The 24768-nt window shown below is 41.9% G+C and overlaps 1 protein-coding gene across 4 annotated transcripts in view; it reads right to left on the reverse strand.

Moving 5' to 3' along the window:
* LOC129863834 (microtubule-associated serine/threonine-protein kinase 3-like) overlaps nt 1-24768 on the reverse strand; it is a 176616-nt gene that overhangs the window by 105365 nt on the left and 46483 nt on the right. Inside the window, exon 1 of one of the 4 annotated variants that reach the window (XM_055936143.1) lies at nt 18590-18764. The exons of the other annotated variants lie outside the window; for them this stretch is intronic. Coding sequence (XP_055792118.1) covers nt 18590-18628 — 39 coding nt within the window. The 5' untranslated portion in view covers nt 18629-18764. Of the gene's footprint in view, nt 1-18589; nt 18765-24768 lie in introns of those variants that run through there. 4 annotated transcript variants of the gene reach the window in all.

Consider the following 24768-nt stretch of genomic DNA (forward strand, 5'->3'; position numbering starts at 1 on the left):
TGACTTTGGAATGAGATGTTCGACGAGCAGGTGTCCACATACTTTTGGTCATGTAGTGTAAATTTTGATATGACAGTAGTCAAAAATAGTCAATTATTGTCATCTCGTGCTTACATGGTGTGGGTCTTCACACAATTCAGAAAACTTTAATGTCCTCGGGGAGGCAATTCATTTTGCAGCATTTTTTTAAGTTGCAGAATTGCATTCGGAACAAAAGAGTACTTGGTCCTATTTCTATTTAACCTTAGGTAGTACCTGCGGCCAGAGGGAAGGAGCTAGATTTCAGGGGAGTGGGTGGGAAGAGTCAACCGCTATCTTACTTGCCATTTGGAGGGCTCTGCCCAGGTAGAGAGATGACAGTTCTTGCTGCCCCACGATTTTTCCACAAGTCTTGACTTTCGTGCGCAACCTATCTTTCTGTGCAACCTTGATATTCCCAAACCAGCATGTCAAGCAGTAGGACAGAATGCTCTAAACAAATTATTTAGAAAAGAGAACCATGATGGTTAGATCAACATTAAAAAAAGTGCAGTTTCCGCAGGGGAAAACAAGTCTGTTGGCCTTTTTTGTTTTTTATAGCGTCAGTACACTGATCCCAGGACAGCTTGTTGTCAATGAATAGCCCACGGTATTTGTACTCCTCCACTATTTCGATGGGCTCACATTTCATCAGTTGTTGTGTGTGCATGGTAGTGTTCCTTCGAAAGGCAAATCACCATGTCCTTTGTTTTTTTATGCATTTATTTTTTAGATAGGATGACTCACACCAGGCAGTAAAATCATTCAGAGCCGGTCCGTGCTCCGTCTCATCCACTTCGAGGAGACTGACCAAAGCAGTGTCGTCAGCAATGGCATCAGTTGGAGCATATCCATGTCACAAACAACGGAAGCTGGAGAGTGCGTTTCTGATGTTCTTTTTACTTGAGATGTAGAGCCTGCTCTCTCAGTGGTTATCCCTTCCTCTTTCCACTCTCCTGTCTCACCGTTTCATTTGGTGGTGGTGCGGGCACCTGCACAATGTGCACCGTTCTGGCTTTTTTGGGATAAGGTCCCGGAGGTGTAGGTTATTCAGGCTGAGGCTCAGAATTAGAAGAAGAATCCGAATGTCATGATTCATTTCTTCCCTGCCGTCAGTCGTTTTCATTCAGATCTTGTAGAAGCACTGACACAGCATGTGCATCCATTCGTCTTGGTCTTCTTGCCGTTGTAAATTACGCACGCTCTCACCGTGTACTCCAAGTATCCCAGAGTAGATTGGATTTGGTGGACTGATATAAGGTACATATCATTTTGAGATTATAATTAGAATAGATCAATACAATGTCCCAGCCTGTTCTTCATTCACAATTGGTGATAACATAATTATGCATAGTTCGCTTACCCTCGTTCATCCACTCACCTATCCTCCCCCATCATACTTTACTTAATGTATTTCATCTGTTGTTATATGTATGAAATAAGTTTCGGTATAGTTTCAGTTACGTTCAAGGCAATTATCAGGGTGATTATCAACTGGGTACGACTGTCAGGAGAAGGAGGGGCAACGGGGGAAAACCATTACAAAAATGGCATGCCCTCCTAAAAGTGGTTCTAACTCCAGTTCTGTTTGTGATATTAAGATGCGAACAAAGACAGTGTTTTATATATACTTACGTAGGAAAAGTCAAGGACAGAGGAGGAATGACTTTAAAAATGGCAGAGTAATCTTTTTTTTTAAATTCTTGAGCAGTCCAAATGTCTGCTTTACCAGTTCTAATGTAAAGACTTCTGCCCAGTCCAAAAACCCTAGTAGTGTCCTCGGCTTCACTCAAAGGAAAGCAAATGGACTGTCTCCCCTGACTCTGACATCCAGTAACTTCCTCAAGTCATTTCTAAGGAACCTGTTAGAGACAGTAATGGACAAGGCCTGGGTCTATCATTGTCACTTAGGTTGTCCTTTGAGTGGAGCAGAGGAAAGAGCTGGTGTTTTTGGACTTTTTCAAGTTTCTATCCTTAGTTTGAGCACATCGGGTGAAATGTATGTTATTATTAAAGCCACACCTCCATAGTGTGAAAGGGTAGACGTGGATCTATTCCTGTCCTGAGAAATGAAACCTAATCACACTGACAGACCACATCCCCCTTATCAGGTGAAGTGCTGAGATATCAACAAACAGATTAGTCAAATATCCCAAAATAATTTTGTGATTTGCCATCGTGATTCCCCCCCCCTGTCTCTCCATAGACAACACAGTAATAAACCACAGGTTTTCAATGGGGTTCAAATCCGGAGACTGAGATGGCCATTGCAAAAATCTAGATTTTGTAGTCAATTAATCATTTATTTGTGGATTTTGATGTATGCTTGGGGATATTATCTTGCTGGGAGATCCATTGGTGGCTTTCAGGCTCCTGGCAGAGGCAACCAGGTTTTTTGGCTAAAGTCCTGTTACTGGGTAAATTTCATGATGCCAAGGGCCCCAGGACCAGTGGAAGCAAAATAGCCCCATAACATCCCCATATTTTACAGTGGGTATGGGGTTATTTTCTGCATATGCATCTTTCTTTCGACACAAACCCACCACTGGTATGCATGGCCAGAAAGCTATATTTTTATCTCATCCAACAAATGTAGACCCCTGTAGTTCGTTCAACGGCATTGGCACTTGGATTGGAACCAGTGGCAAAGTCAAATTACGCCAGTGGTGGGTTCTCTAATCTCATAAAACATTTCAGAAATGTTCAAATATTTACACGTCACTGAATGTTTACTTGTCTACATTATTGATCGGGTTTCCTGAAATAGCTTGTGTGCATGCATGTATGCACGTGTATACAGTAAAAAAAGAAAGCCCTGTGAGGAGCAGAACACTTGAAAGACAAGCACACATTCATCCAGCCTATCAATGTCCTTTATACATATAACTGCCTATTGAGTTAACTAGTCTAGTGTGAGGCTGTGACATTCAGGCATTTCCACATACTGTAAGTTTGTCACAAGGCAATTGTCTCGCACAGAGAGCAGGCAATTAAGAGCAATTGGGATGGAATACTCCTTCAAGCCCAATACTACAGCAATTGTTAGCAATTTCAGAGCATTTTTAGAGCATAGTAAAAGGCGAAAGTCTCAATGTGACCTCAGATTAAAAATAGACTCAAATACCTAAAACTTTTCTTGGCATGCAGGTACGTTTGAATTTATACAGTAGGAAAGGCTGTAAGAATATATTTCTGGACTTTTAGGTTATGGGAAAGGATGAGGAATATGTCTATGTGGACTGTGAGGTTTTGCAAAAAGGCCGCCCTATATTTCAGTCATTGTTTCCCTGTAACCAAATCCCATAGCAAATGCACTACATACATTGTCCAGAAAAAGTGACCATTTGCAAGGACTGCTGTGGGACACACACATAATTGTTGTTATATTGTTTGTATATCATTGTATTTTAAATGTGACTGTCCTTGTCTATCAGCGTTTTGTTACTTGTCATGTTGTGTTTTTTTGTGGACCCAGGAATAGTAGCTGCTGCTTCTGCAAAAGTGGGGATCCAAATAAATAGATTTAGTTGAGCAGTTTAGTTGTGTATTGGCTTTAGAATTACAGTTGTTGGAACAGGCATGGTGCTTGAGTCAACTGAGCAGGGGTATTGAGCTCTTACCCTGTGATGTCTAAAAAAAGATGGGAGAACCTTCCAGAAGGACAACCATCTCTACAGCACTCCACCAATTAGGACTTCGCTGTAGAGTTGCCAGACGGAAGCCACTCTTCAGTAAAATGCACATGACAGCCCTTTTGCAGTTTGCCAAAAGACACCTAAAGACTCTCAGACCATGAGAAACAAGATTATCTGGTCTGATGAAACTAAGATTGAACTCTTTGGCCTGAATGTCAAGTGTCCCGTCTGGAGGAAACCTGACACCATCCCTACGGTGAAGCATGGTGGTGGCAGCATCATACAGTGGGGATGTTTTTCAGCGTCAGGGAATCAGAGACTAGTCAGGATCGAGGCAAAGATGAACGGAGCAAAGTACAGAGTGATCCTTGATGAAATCCTGTTCCAGAGTGCTCAAGAACTCAGACAGGGGCGAAGGTTCACCTTCCAACAGAAGAACAACCCTAAGCACACAGCCAAGACAACACAGGAGTGGCTTCGGGACAAGTCTCTGAATGTCCTTGAGTGACCCAGCCAAAGCCAGGACGTGAACCTAATCAAACATCTCTGGAAAGACCTTAAAATAGCTGTGTAGCGACGCTCACCATACAACCTGACAGAGCTTGAGAGAATCTGCAGAGAAGAATAGGAGAAACTCCCCAAATACAGGAGTGCCAAGCTTGTAGCATCATACCCAAGAAGACTCAAGGCTGTAGTCGCTGCAAAAGGTGCTTCAACAAAGTACTGAGTAAAGGATCTGAATAGTTATGTAAATGTGAGTTGTGTTTTTTTAACTAACAAAAATGTCTAAAAACTGTTTTTGCTTTGTCATTATGGGCTATTGTGTGTAGATTGATGAGGACATTTACTGTTTTATTATTCATTCTAGAATAAGGCTGTACCCTAACAAAATGTGGAAAAAGTCAAGGGGTCTGAATACTTTCCAAAGGCAAATTACCCGATGGTGTGGATGAAATAAAAAGAAGTTGGCTGGCCGGGAGGAACTCAGTCTCACACCAGCAGATTACCACTTAATCTAGCCCAAACAGATCGTGTGAGCAAATGTCACATTGTGAATACAAATACACTGATATTATCAGATAACATCCTACCAGAAGATTGGACCAGTCAAATCATTTCTTTATTTTACTGTTTGAGTATCCGCATAATTTTTGGGGGAGTACACTCCATTGGGGGAAAAAATATATATTTTTAGAACACAAGGCCCGCACTGAAAAAAATACAATTGCATCGGGTTTATCTATAGGCCTGTGCAACGGGGCGAAACAATGCCTAATTTGTCATCAGGTTATATTATATTGTGGAACACAATCTTAAAAAAGGCAGTAACCTCAGAATTGGCACTTGCTTGTAAACTCATCAAAAAAACGTCCTCTCACTGTCAACTGCGTCTTTTTTCAGCAAACTTAACATGTGTAAATATTTGTATGAACATAAGATTCAACAACAGACATAAACTGAACAAGTTCCACAGACATGTGACTAACAGAAATGGAGTAATGTGTCCCTGAACAAAAGGGTCTAAATCAAAAGTAACGGTCAATGCAGCTGGTGGCCACACCAGATACTAAGTACTGCAGTGCATCTCCTCCTCATGGGCTGCACCATATTTGCCATTTCTTGCTGTGAGATGTTACCCTACTCTTCCACCAAGGCACCTGCAAGTTCCCGGACATTTCTGGGGGGAATGGCCCTAGCCTTCACCCTCCGATCCAACAGGTCCCAGATGTGCTCAATGGGATTGAGATGGGATTGGGATTGGGCTCTTCGCTGGCCATGGCAGAACACAGACATTCCTGTCTTGCAGGAAGTCACTCACAGAACGAGCAGTATGGCTGGTGGCATTGTCATGCTGGAGGGTCATGTCAGGATGAGCCTGCAGGAAGGGTACCACATGAGGGAGGAGGTCTTCCCTGTAACGCACAGTGTTGAGATTACCTGCAATGACAACAAGCTCAGTCCGATGATGCTGTGATACACCGCCACAGCCCATAACGGACCTTCCGCCTCCAAATCGTTCCCGCTCCAGAGTACAGGCCTCGGTGTAACGCTCATTCCTTCGATGATAAACGCAAATCCGACCATCACCCCTGGTGAGACAAAACCGCGACTCGTCAGTGAAGAGCACTTTTTGCCAGTCCTGTCTGGTCCAGCGACGGTGGGTTTGTGCCCATAGACGACGTTGTTGCCGGTGATGTCTGGTGAGGACCTGCCTTACAACAGGTCATGATCATTTGAAACGGGGATCAATTTGGAGAGTTGAAAGAAAACATTCTCAGGTTACAAACCAAAATGTATTCTTTTATATACAGTCGTTCAATTTAGTTTATTCTGCCCGTTCTCCGGAATTTTCCAAAATCGATTCACAATTCCGCATTGAACACTGTACAGTGATGAGTTACAGCCATGACATCTGTTTGGAGAGTAGGCCTATGCTTAATGACTCTGATGAAAATATGCTCTGTCTGAATCAAACTCATGTTCTTACGTATTTTTGGTGTGGAACTTGTATGTTTCGGGGGGTTATAGCCTAGCCAATTCTAAATAGCACTAGCAATTTTCTAAAATATGATTAAGTGGAAAATAGATGGGGCGCAATTATTACAAAACTGCAGCTCGTTGTTAGAACACATTTTTCCTACTTCAATCAACCAGTCAATGTTGAATTACTGGTAAAACTGTCAAGCAAAGAATGTAGCTTGGTATCCCTAACATTTAGTTACATTTTTATAGCCATTTATTATTGAAGGCCTAACGGGAGCTTGTGTGCTGCACATAGCACCGGTGTGTGTAGGGAGCGGTCGGAAACGCAACTGAGGTAATGAGACATGGAGGGGAAAGGGAATATAGGGAGAAGAATAGTCCTAAGCTTGGCTTGGTTTATTTTTTGCTGTGTCCCACAAATGTACAAATGGAACACTAGAGTCAATTTCTTTTAAACTTTGTCTTCAAGACAAAATGTCACTTGCTCGTTCGGGCAGCCACAAAGCACATTCCACCAAATAGTTTTACTGTGTTGGAAATGTTTTTTCATCTCTGATTGAAGATCTAGCTTTGATGCCCGTTCGAGTACTCATGCCCATCCCTAACAGGATGCACAGACTGAGGCAGCTGGACATTTTTTATGGAGCATATGTTTGTTGCAGGCAAAAAAAATGGACATTACAACAATAGACAGTATTTGAATGAAACATTATGATTGCTGTTAAAATGGCTAGTCTAGCTGTTAGATGGCAAGATGACTCGGTGTGTGTAGGGAGCGGTCGGAAACGCAATTGAGGTAATGGAGGGGAAAGGGAATATAGGGAGAAGAACTGTCCAAACCTTGGCTTGGATGGCGTCAGGGTAAACATATCTTCAGCTATTGGCAGGTCACATGATCAGACCAACTCAGCGCTACTCAGAGAAAGCATTATGAAGTGGAGATAGGACTGCTTGTGCCGTAGGCTACGCCTGTCCTAGCCAGAATATTCCAACCTGTTTGTATTCAGCGGTAAGTACATCTGAAGAACCCAATGGGTCAGAACTCACTGATGCCCTCATCAGGGAAACGTGGAGACGGAATACAGATTTTTTGTCCTCATGCTAGGTAGCAAAAGCCAGAGCAGCCATTTTGGGATGGCACATCGCAATGAACAACAGGATAGTTATCCAATCAGGTTCCTTTGTTACTCAACACAATGTCTTACATGCCTAGCAAGAGGACGAAAAAGGCAGTTTAATTAAAAATAAGCTGAATTTAAATTTTCTCGATTTGTCAGTTGGGGTAATTCAAAGTACAGCAAAGTCTTGCCTCCCTGGAATGAGGTATGTTTTCAAGCCATATCCCACACCGGCTCCGCGTTTCCCGGATGGCATCAGTTCGTTCCGACCTGAAGGCTTCTTCAGATGTACGTAATTACTAATGAACACACAGGTCGGAATATTCTGGCTACTCCTGTACAGTAAAGTGCTAGACAAGCCCAAGGCAACACATTTTAGTGCTTTGATGCACAATACTAAATCTATAGTACAGTGGTTCTTCCTTTAAAAGTTGCGTCGTACTACAGCGCAGCTTGCGCCGTGCCGCCTAATTCTATGTCACGTTCTTTAACTGTCAGCCATTGTTGCCATCAATGCTAGTTACTGCTAGTTTGACAACCAGAGGACATCTTTGAGAAGCTAAGTTATTGAAATGACATGGAGCTGTTGGTCTAAGAAAGTCCTGTTTACTGCAGCTGTTTTTGCATAACTTACCTATTGGCAACGTCATCCTTGTCTTTAAATACAGTCAAGCATTTTTGTTATAAAACAAGCTAACAAAGGGAGTCGAGTCGAGGCAAGTCATTAAACAATTAATAAAAACTGGGCTTCCCGAGTGGCTCAGTTGTCTAAGAAGGCACTGCATCGCAGTGCTAGCTGTGCCACTAGAGGTTCGCAGCCGGCCGCGACCGGGAGACCCATGGGGCGGCGCACAATTGGCCAAGCGTCGTCTGGGTTAGGGGAGGGTTTGGCCGGCAGGGATGTGTCCTTGTCCCATCACGCACTAGTGACTCCTGTGGCGGGATGGCCGAAGTGCACGCTGACACGGTCGCCAGGTGTACAGTGTTTCCTCCGACACATTGGTGCGGCTGGCTTCCGGGTTAAGTTGGCATTGTGGTAAGAAGCAGTGCGGCTTGGTTGGGTTTCGGAGGACGCACAGCTCTCGACCTTCGCCTCTCCTGAGTCCGTACGGGAGTTGCAGCGATGAGACAAGACTAACTACCAATTGGATACCAAGAAATTGGGGAGAAAACAACAGGGGTGAAAAAATAATAATGAATAAACCGCAATGTCGGATAACATATTGGCTGTACTAGAGACTTTAAAACATTTTTGTTTGTTTGAACAGACTATATGGGGGGGATAGATTTTTAGAAATGTAGCTTAATTAATATTATGGTGTTACTACTCCAAGAAAAACGAAAATGCATTTTTTTGGTGATCCTCTCACGTCCGGTTCAAGTCCTCCGGTGGATACAGTCCCTGGAATGGGTAGCACCATAGAAAGAAGATGGCTTGGTAAAAACTATGTCCATTCTGTCTGTTCTCTTTGGTCACAAAGATTTTTTTTTTTTTTTTGATAAACAGATGATTTTTAAAATGGTAGCTCTGTTAAGTGGGGGGTTTGGGGCGGGGTGAAGAGTACTTGAAAGGTGTGACTCCAGGTTACAATAGCCATTAAGTATACAGCAGACCTCCCACTGTCCTCACTTTGATTATGCTGTAGCAACATACTGTAGCACCATGACCAGGATCTCTATTCAGTTAAGTGAGCAGATTAGGGCTTTCAGGAGGAAGGGAAAATCTACTGGAGACATTTCAAAAATACTGTTGGACTTGAGGATTACAGTCACGGACAGTGCTATTCGCAAACACTATCATCAGATGCCCGTGTTACAACGAACACAAAATCCCAGGAAAATTAACAGGTACAGTAGGCCTAATAATTCTAAAAATAATGTTGGTCTTTACGGTCTGCTGCACATTTTTACATTGTATTCCATTTCCAGCGAGACTATTCAAGCCAACGACTCACTAATGGATGAAGATGATGAGCGATCGGCAAAGGCCATTAGGAATCTGCCGGGATCACGGCACAACAACGCTCCAGTCAGAAGACAGTTGAAGAAATTTAAGAGCCCTATTTTTGATGGTAAGGTACATCAAATGTTGTAGCATACACTTCATGGACTACTATGTGTTCCACAATAATTAACTTGTCTCCTTATTCAGGTATCATGGCTCGAGAGTTCGTGGAAGAAATCAAGGGATATGCTGGACCCTGTCAGAGCGGTGTTTCCGGGACCACATCGTTTCTTTCAAGGTAGGATTATAGCAATATTTTGTTATGTTTGGGCCTATTTACATGTATATTTCTATTATTTTACCTAATGTTGGCTGTTACGCTAATGTCATTTTTTTTTCTCTAAATACAAAATGTAACCCAAAACACACTGCCGCCCGGGTTTGCATTGCGAATGAAGGCATATACTGGGTCAAGACGCCAGCAGAGTAACTAGACCTACAACACTTAACAGCCCATTACTCAACACTAGTGAGACTCACCACGCCTACAGTATATAAAAAATATACAAATAAATCATCTCTACATGCATGTCTCCTGATTTAAACCCAATCTAACTTGTTTGGCATCAACAAAAAACATTCATCCGTAACTCTGCCAAGCCTACAAGCAAAGTTGAACTGGTGAAGGCCATCAAGACGTTTTGGCTTGAGAAATTGACGATGCAACAAATACATTGGTCATCGCAGCAAGGTTTTACCCGTGGTCATGGAAGTGCAACTAAAATGTAGCTGAGATGTAGAGCAGTTGAAATAAATATCTGTATTTTGAAAGAGTCTTTATCATTATTTTTTAATGAAAGCATAAAGATGTTGATATACTGTACAGTATATGCTTTATCTGGTATTTTGCAGTTGCATGAGGTTTGGAGTTAGGAATGTAAAACCTGTTGACGACACAAGTTGTTCTGCTTCCACGAGCACATCCAGTGATAGCATCAGTAATTCTACATTTGTTGTTGCCCAGGTAGCATGGACATTGACAATTATGCATCTGACGCAGCTGAAGAGCTACTGCCCCCTTACCCGGGAAAAACACCGAACAACAGACAGGGACGTTGGACCATCGAAGAGGCGCGAATATGATGAGAACTACATTGATTTGGGGTTAACTTATATTGGGAGTAGTGCCTTTCCTCAGCCACAGTGTGTATATGTGCAAAGGTTCTCACCACTTGATGAAACCACTCTTGCGCAGATATTTAGAAACAAAACATGCCAATTTGAAAAATAAGCCACAGGAGTTTTTTGAGGGAAAATTAAGACACCTTTCGAGTAGTAAGACATGTATAAAAACAACAGATACCATTAATAAGAAAGGGCTAGATGGTGAGCTTCTGAGTGGCTAGGACAGGCAAGCCCCATAGTATTGTGGAGGACTTAATTCTTCCTGCTGCCGCAGACATGGCTGGGACAATGCAGGGGGAAAAGGCCAAAAGAACTATACAGACAATGCCTTCATAAAACTACACTGTTTCACGACACATAACTGACATGGCAGGAGATGTTTTGAAACAATTACTGCTTCCCATACAAGCCAGTGAATTCTATGCGTTACAGCTGGATAAGTCAATAGACGTGGCTGGCCTGGCACAGCTCCTGGTATATGTCCGTTACGTTCACGGGGGTTCAATTAAGGAATACGTCCTTTTCTGCAAACCACTGGAAACCAGGACAACAGGAGAGGATATTTTTAAAGTACTGGACAGCTTTGTGACATCAAATGGACTTCGGTGGTTAAGATGTGTTGGTATCTGTACTGATGGCGCTGTTGGAATCGGCTATACTTTGAACATTGAGATATTAAATGAATGATAGGAAATGAAAGAGACTGGGTTATGTTAGAAGTTAATGGTTCTCAGAAGAAAGAAGAAGGCTTTAGAATGTGTTTGATGGAGGAGAGGAGAGCAATGTGTTGATACAGGGGAGACAGACGGACATCTGTGTATTAGATGAAAGAGGGGTTGAGGTCAGATTCTCTTAAGAGAGTAGTAAATGTTTGGAATCTTGTTACACCCTATTAGCTTCCTGTAGAGACATAAAATGTAAGAATTGAAGAGAAAGGGGAGTGTCTTAAGTAGGATGCATATAAACTGTTAAGTCTGAAATCTTTAGCTGTCTGTTTTCAACTGTACAGAACCTTTGGGAAAGATTAAACTTGGTTAAAGCTTCTCTAGTGTCTGTGAGTTATTTACTCTGAGAACCTAACAGAACCTAACAGCGCAAAAACCATGACAGGGAGACATAGTGGAGTGGTAACGCACGTGCAAGCAGTTGCTCTAGACATCACTTGGGTAGACTGCAGCATCCACCAAGAAGCTCTTGCTGCCAAGGGAATGCCTGACACCTTGAAAGATGTTTTAGACACTACAGTGAAAATGCAAGGCCCCTGAACTCTCGTGTATTTTCTGCACTGTGTAATGACATGGGCAGCGACCATGTAACGCTTTTACAACATACAGAATTGCACTGGTTATCAAGAGGAAAAGTATTGACCTGTTTTTTTTAAATTGAGAGACGAGCTTAAAGTTTTCTTTACTGACCATAATTTTCACTTGTCTGACCGCTTGCATGACGAGGAGTTTCTCATACGACTGGCCGATCTGGGTGACGTTTTTTTCTCGCCTGAATGATCTGAATCTAGGATTACAGGGACGCTCCGCAACTATATTCCATGTGCGGAACAAAATTGAGGCTATGATTAAGAAGTTGGAGCTCTTCTCTGTCTGCATTAACAAGGACAACACACAGGTCTTTCCTTCATTGTATGATTTGTTACAACATCCATAGAGTATGACCCTACCTCACACAAGAAGCAGTGCAGGTCTAAATCCAGGCACTTGACATCTCCCGTCTGGACTACTACAACTCTCTGTTGGCTGGGCTCCCTGCTTCTGCCATCAAACCCTTGCAACTTATCCAGAACGCTGCAGCCCACCTGTTGTTCAACCTTCCCAAGTCACCCCACTTCTCCACACACTCCACTGGCTTCCAGTTGAAGCGATTACAAGACCATGGTACTTGCCTACGGAGCAGCAAGAGGAACTGCCCCTCCTTACCTTCAGGCTCTGCTCAAACCCTACACCCCAACCCAAGTACTCCGTTCTGCTACCTCTGGACTCCTGGTCCTCCCACCCCCATGGGATGGCAGCTCCCGCTCAGCCCAGCAAAAGCTCTTCTCTGTCCCGGCACCACAATGGTGGAGAAAACTTCCTCCTGAAGCGAAGACAGCAGAGTAGAGGTCTTCAAGGATCTACCCGAACCCGATTACCCGAGATCCGACTGGGACGGATCCCACATTTCAATGGAGCAACTAAATAATTTTCAAAATCATTAGAGGCTAATTAATTGAGTCTATATACTAAATGTGGAGTCAATCTGATATACTGAACGAGAGTATTTTTTCCATTAGCATATAGCTAAAATGAGGCCAAATTTGAACGCAGAAACTATTCTCTCTCAAAACCATTAAAAACTGATGTAATGAGTCTAAATACAAAATATGGAGTGAATTTGACGGATTCAGTTGACTCTGAGCATTAGCATTACATATGCCAAGAATGAGTTGTTCATGAGTTATTTGTTTTTTTGAGATATCAATACAAAATTCAGTGTGGGTCATCTTAAGGACATCCATTATAGCGATGATAAGTTTCAAGTTTATAGGCCACTGTAGAGTGGTTTAAATTGACACGTAAAATCAGATTTTTGATTAGTTTAAGTTAAGAAATGTACCATGGACCACCATTCCAAATGTGGTGTCATTTGGTCTTATGGTTAATGAGAAGATTTCTGAAGTATTTTTAGCATATTGAAGCATATGGATCTACTGGTATAGTGTGGCCATCTTTGAATGCAATGTTACTTTCTCAAACGCTTTAGGGACTATTGTGATGACGACTGCCAGTGGTGTAAAGTATTTATGTAAAAATACTTTAAAGTACTACTTAAATCATTTTTTGGGGTATATGTACTTTTCTATTTATATTTTTGACAACTTTTACTTCACTTCATTCCTAAAGAAAATAATGTACTTTTTACTCCATACATTTTCCCTAACACCCAAAAGTACTAGTTACAATTCAAATACTTAGCAGGACAGAAACATTTTCCAATTCACACACTTATCAAGAGAACATCCCTGGTCATCCCTACTCCCTATGATCTGGTGACTCACTACACAAACGCTTTGTTACTGGGTGACTTTCACTTGAGTCATTTTCCATCAAGGCATCTTTACTTTTACTCAAGTATGACAATTGGGTACTTTTCCCCCACTGATGAGTGCATATACCAAATTTGGAGCGAATCTTACTTTTAGTCCATGAGAATATATTTTGTTGCAAATTTTATGCATTAGCGTTAACAGTGAAAAAGTGAATTGTTGATAGTTTCCTTATTTTGTAAGATATCAATGCCAAACGTAACATGCTTCATCGTGGTAATGGCTTTGATGACCCCAAAAAGTGTCAAGTTGATAGGCCATTGTGGAGTGGATTTACAAAGAATTTAAATTGACAAGTCAAATTTGAATTTCTGAATGATCAATAACCCAGCCATCTCTTAACATAGTTTGAGAAAAGCTAAGGAATTGGTTAAGAGATGTACCATGGGCCTACATACCGAATGGTCTTATTTGGACTTATTGTTCATGAGAAGAAGTGTTTCAAAAGTTACCAATCTATGATTGCGTTATTTGACCATGTCAAATAAAAAATTATAATACAAATACAGAGAATAAAAATAGTTTCGCTGTGAAATCCTAATAGACAACATAATGCATTCTGTAGCAAGCAAAAAATTATGATCTTCAATCTAAAAAGCAATTATATGAGAGAACATCTCATCAGAAATGCCCGGTCCCCATTCGTTCTTATTAAGCATACATGTGAAAACAGAGCTAAATGAAAGATACAAATGCAGGAAAAACCTCTAGAGACTCACGCACCATGCCTGGTCCTATGGATGTAATTATAAAGCCAATACACAACTCAACTGCCTATTTATTTCAATTACAGTCAAGAACTCTCCAACAAATGGTTTACATATGCAACAAGGTGCTACTGTTTTTATTATTCACTTTGTAGTCTGACTGCAGAGCTTCTTAGGGCAGAGAGAGAGCGAGAGCGAGGAAAAAATTGGTGTCTTAGCCCTCTGTACTATATAAATATGGCCACCTTCTGTGGACAATGTATGTAGGGCATTCACTAGGGGATTCAGTGAGAGGGAAACTTTTCCTGAAATGTAGGGTGGCATTCCTCATAATTTCCCATAACCGAAGATTCCAGAAATATATATTCTTAAAGCCTTTTCTTACTGTATACATTCAAACTAGCCTAATACTATTCTTGGCACGCAGGTATTTGAGTCTATTTTGAAATTGAGGGCACTTTGACCATTTTTATTTCGCTATGCTCTATAAAAATGCTCTGAAATTGCTAACAATTATTGTAGACTTAGGCTTTGAGTATTACATCCCAATTGCTTTTAATCGCCAGCACTCTGTGCGAGACAATAGCCTTGACCTTAAAAACTGCCGTTATTCAGACTTCAATGGAATAAATTGATCACATTGTCTCCAGAACACGTGCCGTTGCAGACCCATCCAAGTTTAGCATTATGACACTTACGTGGCAACGCCTCAATCTCACAGCCTCACACTAGACTAGCAAACTCAACAGGCAGTTACTATGTACACAGGGCATTGATAGGCTGGATGAATGTGTGCTTGTCATTCAAGTGTTCTGCTCCTCACAGGGCATTTCTTACTGTATAACCGTGCATACACGCATGCACACACACACACGCGCTACTCCAAGACACCTGATCAATAATGTAGACAAGAAAACATGTCTTGAAGTGTAAATATTTGACAATCATGATATCCATCATAAATAACTGATGAATGTGTAGTTTCTCACTGACAGCAGAGCATAAGTACACACTTTGTAAGTCTCACTGACAGTAGGGTTTACACTAAGTGAACACTGTTGCGGATGTGTCTGTCTGTTTGTTGGGTCAGGTCCAAGGACAGAAATAGACAAATGCAGGGAGGAAGTTACACTACTTTACATACCATGTGCAGTCCTTAAACATTTACATCAACCCAAAAGGGAGGTCAAATGTTGGTGGCTAAACGTTGGTGACTGTTATTTCTCATCTGAAGAAGGGAGTGTGGACTAACGTGTGCGTTCCACCAACCTGCAGTTCACTTAATCAGGCGTGCGTTTTTCTTATCCTCAGAAGGATGAAGAAACATTGAACCATTGGGAGGAGATTCTGTTGAGATGTTGACAATCAAACCAAGTCATTTCCAGGAGCCACCTTAATTATTCATGCCACACTTTGCCATTCCAGTCAATTGACACATGTAAAATAAAAAAGTAAAGACAACATTTAATTGTGGCATACTCAATACTGTATACACAGATATGAGTCATAATTTTACTTAGCGCTTTTTACTTTAAAGCCCCACTTACTGTATACGGTATATACACAAATCATCATTTATATAGCACAAGGCCACGCACTTCTCATTCACCAAAATGTAAACGTCATCTAGTCTCAGTGAAATGACGGCACCCCGTATTCCTTCCTGCTCCAAGGCTCGGAGTCAGAGAGCCAGTCTCATTAATTTGCCTGACAAACTAACTTCCCTGTTGCCATTTGAACCATAACACTGGTGCTCTATGGAGCTTCCTCCCTGCACCACAGAGGTCTTTCTGTTTGGTTTAGCTGACGTCTAACAGGGTTCTCTAAGAGCGTTGGGCGTAATGTCTCCTGTGTGGAACAATGAACAAGGACGGAGGTAGCGTGTCCTTTAAAGTTAATGGCGGCAACAAAGAGCAAAAGGAAGATAAGCGGGCAACTGTGAGGATAATTACAGCTTTGGGAGCGCCTGATAAAACGCACGTGGCAATTACACTACATTTCCATGGCTAATATAGAGAAAGTCATTAAGACTATAAAAAATAACTATTGGAATGAAATGTTGAAATGTCTGCATTTCTGCTGTTAGGTTTTCCTAAGTGAATAAACACCTTCGTATTTTAAATTGTGAAACATACAAACAACAATTTGGTAATCTACATTTCGTCCACGGCTTTTATTGATCATTTAAAAGAATTAAAACAAAAGCACAGGGGGAAAATGTAATCTCTAACGAGCACAAATAAAAATTGTTATAGTGAAATTAATGTCGGAGCATAAAAGCTACTTTACGGCTTTGATTCATCTGTGGAGTGCAGACCAATTAAAAATAATGGCACATAAAATTACTCACTGGGATTTTGGCATTTATTTAAAATAAAAAAATCTGGTTCTCACATCCTAGTCAACAGTTCAGAGTCATTTTGGATCCCCTTTTACCCTGGAACTCTCATTTGGAATCACTGAGCTATTCACCAAGTATTGCTCTGTGATAACAGAGTATTGCTGTTGTGTACAACACAAAGTAAATCTACAGTTTGAATAAACAAAATGTGTGCTTGCGTAAGGTGACCGTACCCCATTATGGCACCATTTGTCCATTCAAATCTCTCCTCTATAGGATAAGTGCAATCATGCATTCCTAAAGTACACACACTGGACGAGGGCAACTCTGCACACATCCAATACTTTGTCAAGACGTCCGTCCACAAAGCACAAGCTTCGATATCTGTTCCATTATCATAAAGAAGTCAATAAGAGGCTGGTTGACAGCTCTTCAGACAACAGGATCAATCAGCCTCCTCATATGGAAAATATGTATTTGGCAGCAAATACACTTACAAGGTTCAGAGAAGATTCTTGTAATATCGGACTTGGGTGGGTAACATTTAGACATAACAGAAATGTTGCATGTATTGTATAAAAAGCATACACGACATGTAAGTTAAACATTTTAAGGTCTCACATTCATGGGACATACAAATTTCAAAGTACTTGGATCATAGTAATAGCAAGTTGTTGCATGTATTGTATAAAACATGTAAAAAAAAACATACAAGACATGTAAGCTAAGCCTTCGAAGGTCTCATACATGGGATATACATATTTCAAAGCAATTGCATACCACCGTCGGAAGTCATTGACGCACGCAACGTCACACTTATTGAAGAAAGAAGCAGGAGGAGCAGGAGGAGGAGGAATGGGGAAAGCAGAATGAAGGAGAGGAGAAGAGGGACAGGAAGAGGAGGAGGAAAGCAGGAGGGGGAGGAGGAACAACTAATCTCCACTAAATCTATTTAGTTAGTGGAGATAAACAATCATTCTCATGATAGCACATTAAAACCCTGGATGGAAGACCAAAGATAAGAAGTAGATCAATCCAGTAGGAGGTGCTGCCCAGCCTTAACCATGGAAACTCATACCTGAAAATGTATATACAAATATTGTGTATTTCTGATAGTAATTGTCATGTTTTTTTTGTTTTTTTTTGATCTATAAGGAAAGCATTTCCATTTAGGATATTCACCACAATCATGTATGTCATCAGGCATTTAAGTTAACACATACACAAATAAATCACTGAAATATATACAAACTAAAATAATATTTTATGCCATACAAGATTCATATTTGATTTTCATAATTCTTTTCATTATGGGTTGAAAGGTAGGAAAATACAGCCTCCGCAGCCCAGGCAGGTTATACCACTAATGTCATGCATCAGACATCAAATCTAAGGCAATAGAGGAATCAAAATGATTCAGAAGAAATCACATTTCTTTCTGTCCATTGTTCTTACAATGTGTGCAGAGATAGACTAATCAAGACAGAAGTTTGAGAATACATAAACTGAAAGAGTGGATATGCTGTGGTAAAAATACGTAGTCAATCATGATGTAAATCAATGTTCCGCTGTAGAACATTTACCTAAGAACAGAATCATCTTTAGACAACGCAAGACCATAAACACAGCTCCCACACAGAGAGAGACGCACACAAATACCCCGTACTGCCAAGTGCCTTCCGGGATCTTAAGCACTTACAAATTCGTAACATATTGTACGAATTGGAATTCTTAACACATCACACAAATTGCAAAAATATATATACACACACATCTTTCTTTTATTTGCAGGACGTAACGTATCATGCGAAATGGATAACGTAGTACAGGATTGTGCACAATCTTCAGAGACTGGTTTCAGTTAGTGAGCACTACTTTCAAAACTACTGCCCGAAATTATACAAAAGCTCTGGAGCATCACTAACACAAAATGTAGGAAACTCCTCACTGTGCTCTGCTGTACAGAAGCAACATTCCCTGTCAGAGCACTGCCCCACATACAAACACTACTACAGCACCGCTTCTCCACACACACACACACCAGTTTCCATTTTCCTACCTGTAGCCCCCGTCTCCTCAGAATGCTGGACTCGTCCATGCTACAGAGCTCCGGCTTGGCATGCCTCCTTACCGGCGCATAGCCATGCTGCACTGACTGACTGGCTGCCTAAAGCAGTCTCTCTCTCGGTCTCTCTCTCCTGCTCCCTCCTTCCCTCACGCCAACTCTGATCTTAGCAGCTGCTAAACACCAACATCAGAACTTATCTGATTGGAGGGGGGCAGTCAGCTGACACCTCCCTCTCTTGTTCCTCTTCTCACCCCTCTGTAACTTCAGGACAGTGTGTGTGTGTGTGTGTGTGTGTGTGTGTGTGTGTGTGTGTGTGTGTGTGTGTGTGTGTGTGAGAGAGAGAGAGAGAGAAAGAGACAGAGAGAAGCAGTGTGAGTGAATATGAATAAGTGTGTGGGGGAGAGGGAGTGTGTGTGTGAATGTGAGTGAGTCAGTACGTGAGAGAGAGGGAGGGGGAGAGAAGGGAAGAGAGAGAGAGGGAGCAAGGGAGGCAGGACTAATTCAGCATTGGGACTGATGGGCGACTGGGTGCCCTAGCTGTGCCTCAGTCATTCCCACCCGAGCGGAGCAGCCACGTTTTTGTGGCGCCCTAAGTCACCATGAAACGTAAGTAGAGGATATCCTGCCCCGAATTGCTCTCCTCCTCTCTATTCGAACAATACAGTTGGCATCCTGTCCTGACCGCCTGTCCATCGGCAGAGAGCAGCCAGGGCTAAACGCTAAGTGGCCTCTACTGTTCAACGGCTTTTAAATGAGTAATTATTCCTCCAGTTCTTCTCTCCTGGGCAAAATATATCTGAAGGTCATAGAGAGAAATATGGAAGGAAAAAGAGAGAGAGAGAGAGATGGAGATTGAGAGAAAGAGAGGGGGACAGAGGGTGATGGGGTGAGAGAGAGAAAGGGAGAGCGAAAGGGGGTGTAGAAGAGAGATAGGGGACAAGAAGGTGGGGTGAGTAAGAAAGTGTAAAAAAAAAAGAAAAGAGATTTACAATAATAGTGGTGAGGCACTGCTGCTACAGCTGCCCCAGGACTCCGTCCCTCATAGTGATATAATACTGCAGGTGGCTATTGTGGGGCTTTCCTCCAAAACAACAGCACTGATTATTACCATGCTGCTATCAAAAACAACTCCACTGCTTCAGTCAACTCCTCTACAACCAGTTGTAAGCAGCACATACTGTAAGTGCATTTCCACTGTCAATTTCCAGTGATTTCATGCATTTCCGTCTTCTCTTTGCTGGCTGTCTCTGTTATAAGTTATATAAACTCCTAGGTACTCAGCAAGTAACCGACCGAGCCTCTTCTCCAATGCTATACCTCGCTGCCGTCGCAACACCACAGTCGCCCCGCTCTGAATTATTAGCATTTAGATCAATAGGTTGGTTTACGATTGCCATCATGCCAATTCCATCCGGCAATTTCACAGTTTCAGTCCTGTGTTTTTTAGTTTTTGCTTCTCCACCTCTCTTCTCTCTCCCCCCCTTCCTCATTTCCATTTGCTGTGACTCTACTCTGTGAATATTAAGTAGCACCCCATACACTCTCCCAGTCTCCAACCAAGCTGAAATTATTTATGTTATTGAGCATGGATGAGTGATTGCTAGTTGGCTACCTATGGCTGAGGAGAGAGAAAAAAGAAAATAGTGTGAAAGGTCAGACAGGTGACTGCCATGTAAACTTTCCCTTTCTCTGACTGTCTGTTGAACAATGCAGTGTTTCACTAAAGCTGGATGGCCAATAATTTGTGCTGTCGCTGATGAGGAACAGAGAATTGAAAAGGGCAGCCGGCACTGGAGTAATCTGACCTGTTTTTATATTCATTCTTAAACCGTTCAAACCTCCAAAATTACTTAATTGACAAAAACGCAAAAGGCTACAGCGGAAGCAACAACTAACTTCCCGGCCACTCAGAGGACCCATATAATAAATCAGCCAGAGTAGAGCCCTATGGGGGGAAGTGAGCATGGCGGGCATTGTGTGGGGATGCCACTGCCACTGGCTCTGGGAGAAATGGGCTCTTGGCCACAGGCTTACCTCAACAGGAAGTCCTTGGGAGTTTCTGTATCTCATTTCCTCCTGGCAGGTGGGCAGCTAAGCCCGTTTCCTCGAGCGGCGAGGAGGCGAGAACGTAGAAAAGTGGAGAAGGGAGAGGAGAGGGGTTTTGGTGGGAGTACACCCTTAGAGCCAGCAGTGAGAACTGATTGAGGGACCCAAGGCCTGTGTTACCCCTCTGCCCTGCCTGGATTTATCGCAGCGAGAGGAGGCCTGCCGATCTAAGGGCCATGGCCTGTGGAGATGGAGAGAGGAGTATAGCGAGAGTGGGAGAAGGAGACCCTAAAACAGATCATTTACAGTGAAAGCTTAGCCGGACATTATCTGTGTATACATACAGGCCTTTGGGGTCAATTTCTCAGTGGGAAAGAAAAGCAGACTTTATGACCTTAAAGAACCAATCCCTCACAATGGAACCAATCCCTCACAATGGAACCAATCCCTCACCAATCCCTCCAATAACACCTGGGGTATCCTCTGGATCCTGGACTTCCTGACAGGTCGCCCCCAGGTGGTAAGGATAGGCAACACCACATCTGCCACGCTGATCCTCACCCCGGGACCCCTCAGGGGTGCGTGCTTAGTCCCCTCCTGTATTCCCTGTTCACTCATGACTGCACGGCCAAGCATGACTCCAACACCAACGATGAGACAGCCTATAGGGAGGAGGTCAGAAACCTGGAAGTGTGGTGCCAGGACAACAACCTCTCCCTCAACGTGATCAAGACAAAGGAGCTGATAGTGGACTACAGGAAAAGGAGGGCCAAGCACTCTCCCATTCTCATCGACGGGGCTGTATTGGAGCAGGTTGAGAGCTTTAAGTTCCTTGGTGTCCACATCACCAACAAACTAACATGGTCCAAGCACACCAAGACAGTCGTGAAGAGGGCATGACAAAGCCTATTCCCCCTTAGAAGACTGAAAAGATTTGGCATGGGTACTCTGTTCCTCAAAAGGTTCTACAGCTGCACCATCGAGAGCATCCTGACTGGTTGCATCACCGCCGGGTATGGCAACTGCTCGGACTCCGACCGCAAGGCACTACAGAGGGTGGTGCGTACGGTGCGTACGGTGTCAGAGGAAGGCCCTAAAAATTGCTAAAGATTACAGTCAACCTAGTCATAGACTGTTCTCTCTGCTACCGCATAGCAAGCAGTACCGGAGCGCCAAGTCTAGGTCCAAAAGGCTTCTTAACAGCTTTTACTCCCAAGCCATAAGATTGCTGAACTAAATTAGCTAATCAAATGGTTGCCTGGACTATTTGCATTGACCACCCCCCCCCCCCCCCCCTTTTTTTTTTTCTTCTTAACACAACTCACAGTTTATTTATGCATAGTCACTTTATCCCTACCTACATGTACATATTACCCCAACTAGCCTATGCCCCCGCACATTGACTCGGTACTGTTACCCAGCCTCATTATTTTATTGTTGCTCTTATTTTTTACTTTAGTTAATATAGTAATTACTTTTCTTAACTCTTATTTTTCTTAAAACTGCATTGTGGGTTAAGGGCTTGTAAGTAAGCATTTCACGGTAAGGTCCATCTATACCTGTTGTATTCGGTGCATGTAACAAATACAATTAGATTTGATTTGAATATGAAAGACGCAAGAAAGTGAAATGCATTTGCATTCATCTACAGTAGAGGTTGCTTTGCAAGTGCGTCTGAGATGTTCAAGAAATAATTGTTAAGATGAAATAAAACTCCCACACTGTGCTTGGAAAGTATTGATTGTTTATTGTGATTGCATTTTGGGCTTTTTTTTAATATATATATTTTTTTTTTAAATAATGCAAAACATACACATACAAACGACAACATCACACAAACATCAACCCTGCCCAGACCCACATGCTCACACCCCCATCTCCAGCTCCTGCATCAGCTCCTGTTCCCTCTGCTACTGCACGGCAAGCGGTACCGGAGCGCCAAGTCTAGGTCCAAGAAGCTTCTGAACAGCTTCTACCCCCAAGCCATAAGACTCCTGAACAGCTAATCAAATGGCTACCCAGACTATGTGCACCCCCATACACTGCTGCTACTCTCTTATCATCTATGCAAAGCCACTTTAATAACCCTACCTACATGTACATAATTACCTCAACTACCTCAAGTCTAGTGCCCCAACACATTGACTCTGAACCGGTACCCCTTATATATATCGCCACTATTGTTATTTACTGCTGCTCTTAATTATTAGTTTTTTTTATCTATCAATTTTTGGGAGGTATTTTCTTAACTGCATTGTTGGTTAAGGACCTGTAAGTAATAATTTCACTGTAAGGGATACATACACCTGTTGTATTCAGCGCATGTGACAAATACAATTTGATTTGATTCTCTGCCACATGGCCTCAAACAGCACCATTTTGTCCATTGCCAATGCACTTTCAACATTTAGATAATAAACCATTTGACCTTGCCATTGTGTTAACGGCGGAGGATTGGTTGATTTCCAGTTTTTAAAGTATACTTTTTTTTTAGACGATTGACGAGAAAAGTATTGTCCAACCCATTGGGTTTCTGAGTTTTATTTGCCCATATAAAGTCTTAGGGCAGAGTATACTTTTTTAAAGAATGTCTTTGTGGGGTAATTGTTATTACAGAGAATAAGTATAACAACTTTAGCAGCCATGCCATTCTGAAGAGGTTAATTCTACCTGTTACATTTATGGCAATATTGTTCCATTTAATTAGGTCTGCTTTCATACTGTTGAGTAATCGGATAAAGTTATCTTTACATATTCCTTTTTTGTTGTCACTTAAGCATCCTAAGTATGATCTTTTTTGTAGTACACTTAAAGGATTGCTGTAGATCATGAGTTATTATTTTTCTTTTTACTAAGATTATATACTTCTGTTTGTTTGTTTTTTGCACTGGGGGTTTTCAATATTGGTCAGGTATATCAGGAGATCTGCAAACAATGACACCCGTTACTATGGGTCCTGACTAATTCTTTCTGCAAGCGGTTCAATTGCCAGTGTGAATAGGAGGGGGGAGAGAGGACATTCCAAACTTGTGCCCCTTTCTTTAGGAAATGTATATAATATTTGTAGAAAAAGTATTATTTCCTGTTTTCGTGCTGCTGTTATAATTTGGATTTATATACATTTTTAATTAAGCTTTTCAAATTGTCATTATTCCTGTTGTTGTTTCTAATTAACGCATTTGTATTTTTATATTTTACGATTAGAACTGATTTGGCGGGTATTGGTTTTGTGAGGGCTGTGAGATGTTTACCAGGTTAATTCCGGCATTTATTTTGCATTTCAGTCTTTTGACCTTGATTTGAGTATTGAAAGGCCAAGGCGTCAGCTTAATAAACATGTTTCTTCTCGTTTTAACAATGTGGTACACAAACATATTCACACAAAGCACCTCAAGGTTGAAATAAATCAGACAACAACTTCTTGTTCTGTATTACGCTTTCTGGCTAAAAGTACATCGGTTGGTGTCAGAAGTTGAAACCAGGAGGCCCATGTTATGTTCTTTGATAAATGCATTCACATATGAAACAGACTGTCAGTTTGAGTCCGCCAGGGAATCCTCCAGGAGTCACCTACAGACTGTGATGCCCGTCTTTTCATTTCATATTCTTTCACAAAGGGACACAATGTCACATTGTGGCTTAATATTATATTAGAATCCCTAAACAGAGAAATATCATACCCAGCAGTTTGACAGGAATCTGATCTCAACTGCAGCCACTTCATCAAGACTGACAGTTTTTCATTTACACCGCGCCTCTGTGCATGTGTGCGCACACAGTAACATGTCACATGATAGTAATGCATCTAAGATTACTGGATATGTGAGATCATTGGCTTGATACGACCTTGGAAGGTGATCTTGAGAATAGGACTAAAAGGACATGGAAGGATATATGTATACAATCATTCAAAAACACACAGGTAGCTGCACTCGACGTGAATATGAACATGGTTCATAGTGCTTACTTTTACTGCAGAGGAACTATAAAAAACACGCTAGTACTGTGTTCCTTCACATTGGCATTATTCCTCGCTGTCTGGCTAAAAGTGAGTACAGTTGGTGTCAGAAGTGGGAACCAGTATAATGGAAAGCATGTACACAAACAAAGCACACCTTGGACTC

Source organism: Salvelinus fontinalis, chromosome 10 (genome assembly GCF_029448725.1).
Source record: "Salvelinus fontinalis isolate EN_2023a chromosome 10, ASM2944872v1, whole genome shotgun sequence".
Taxonomy (NCBI): Eukaryota; Metazoa; Chordata; class Actinopteri; order Salmoniformes; family Salmonidae; genus Salvelinus; species Salvelinus fontinalis.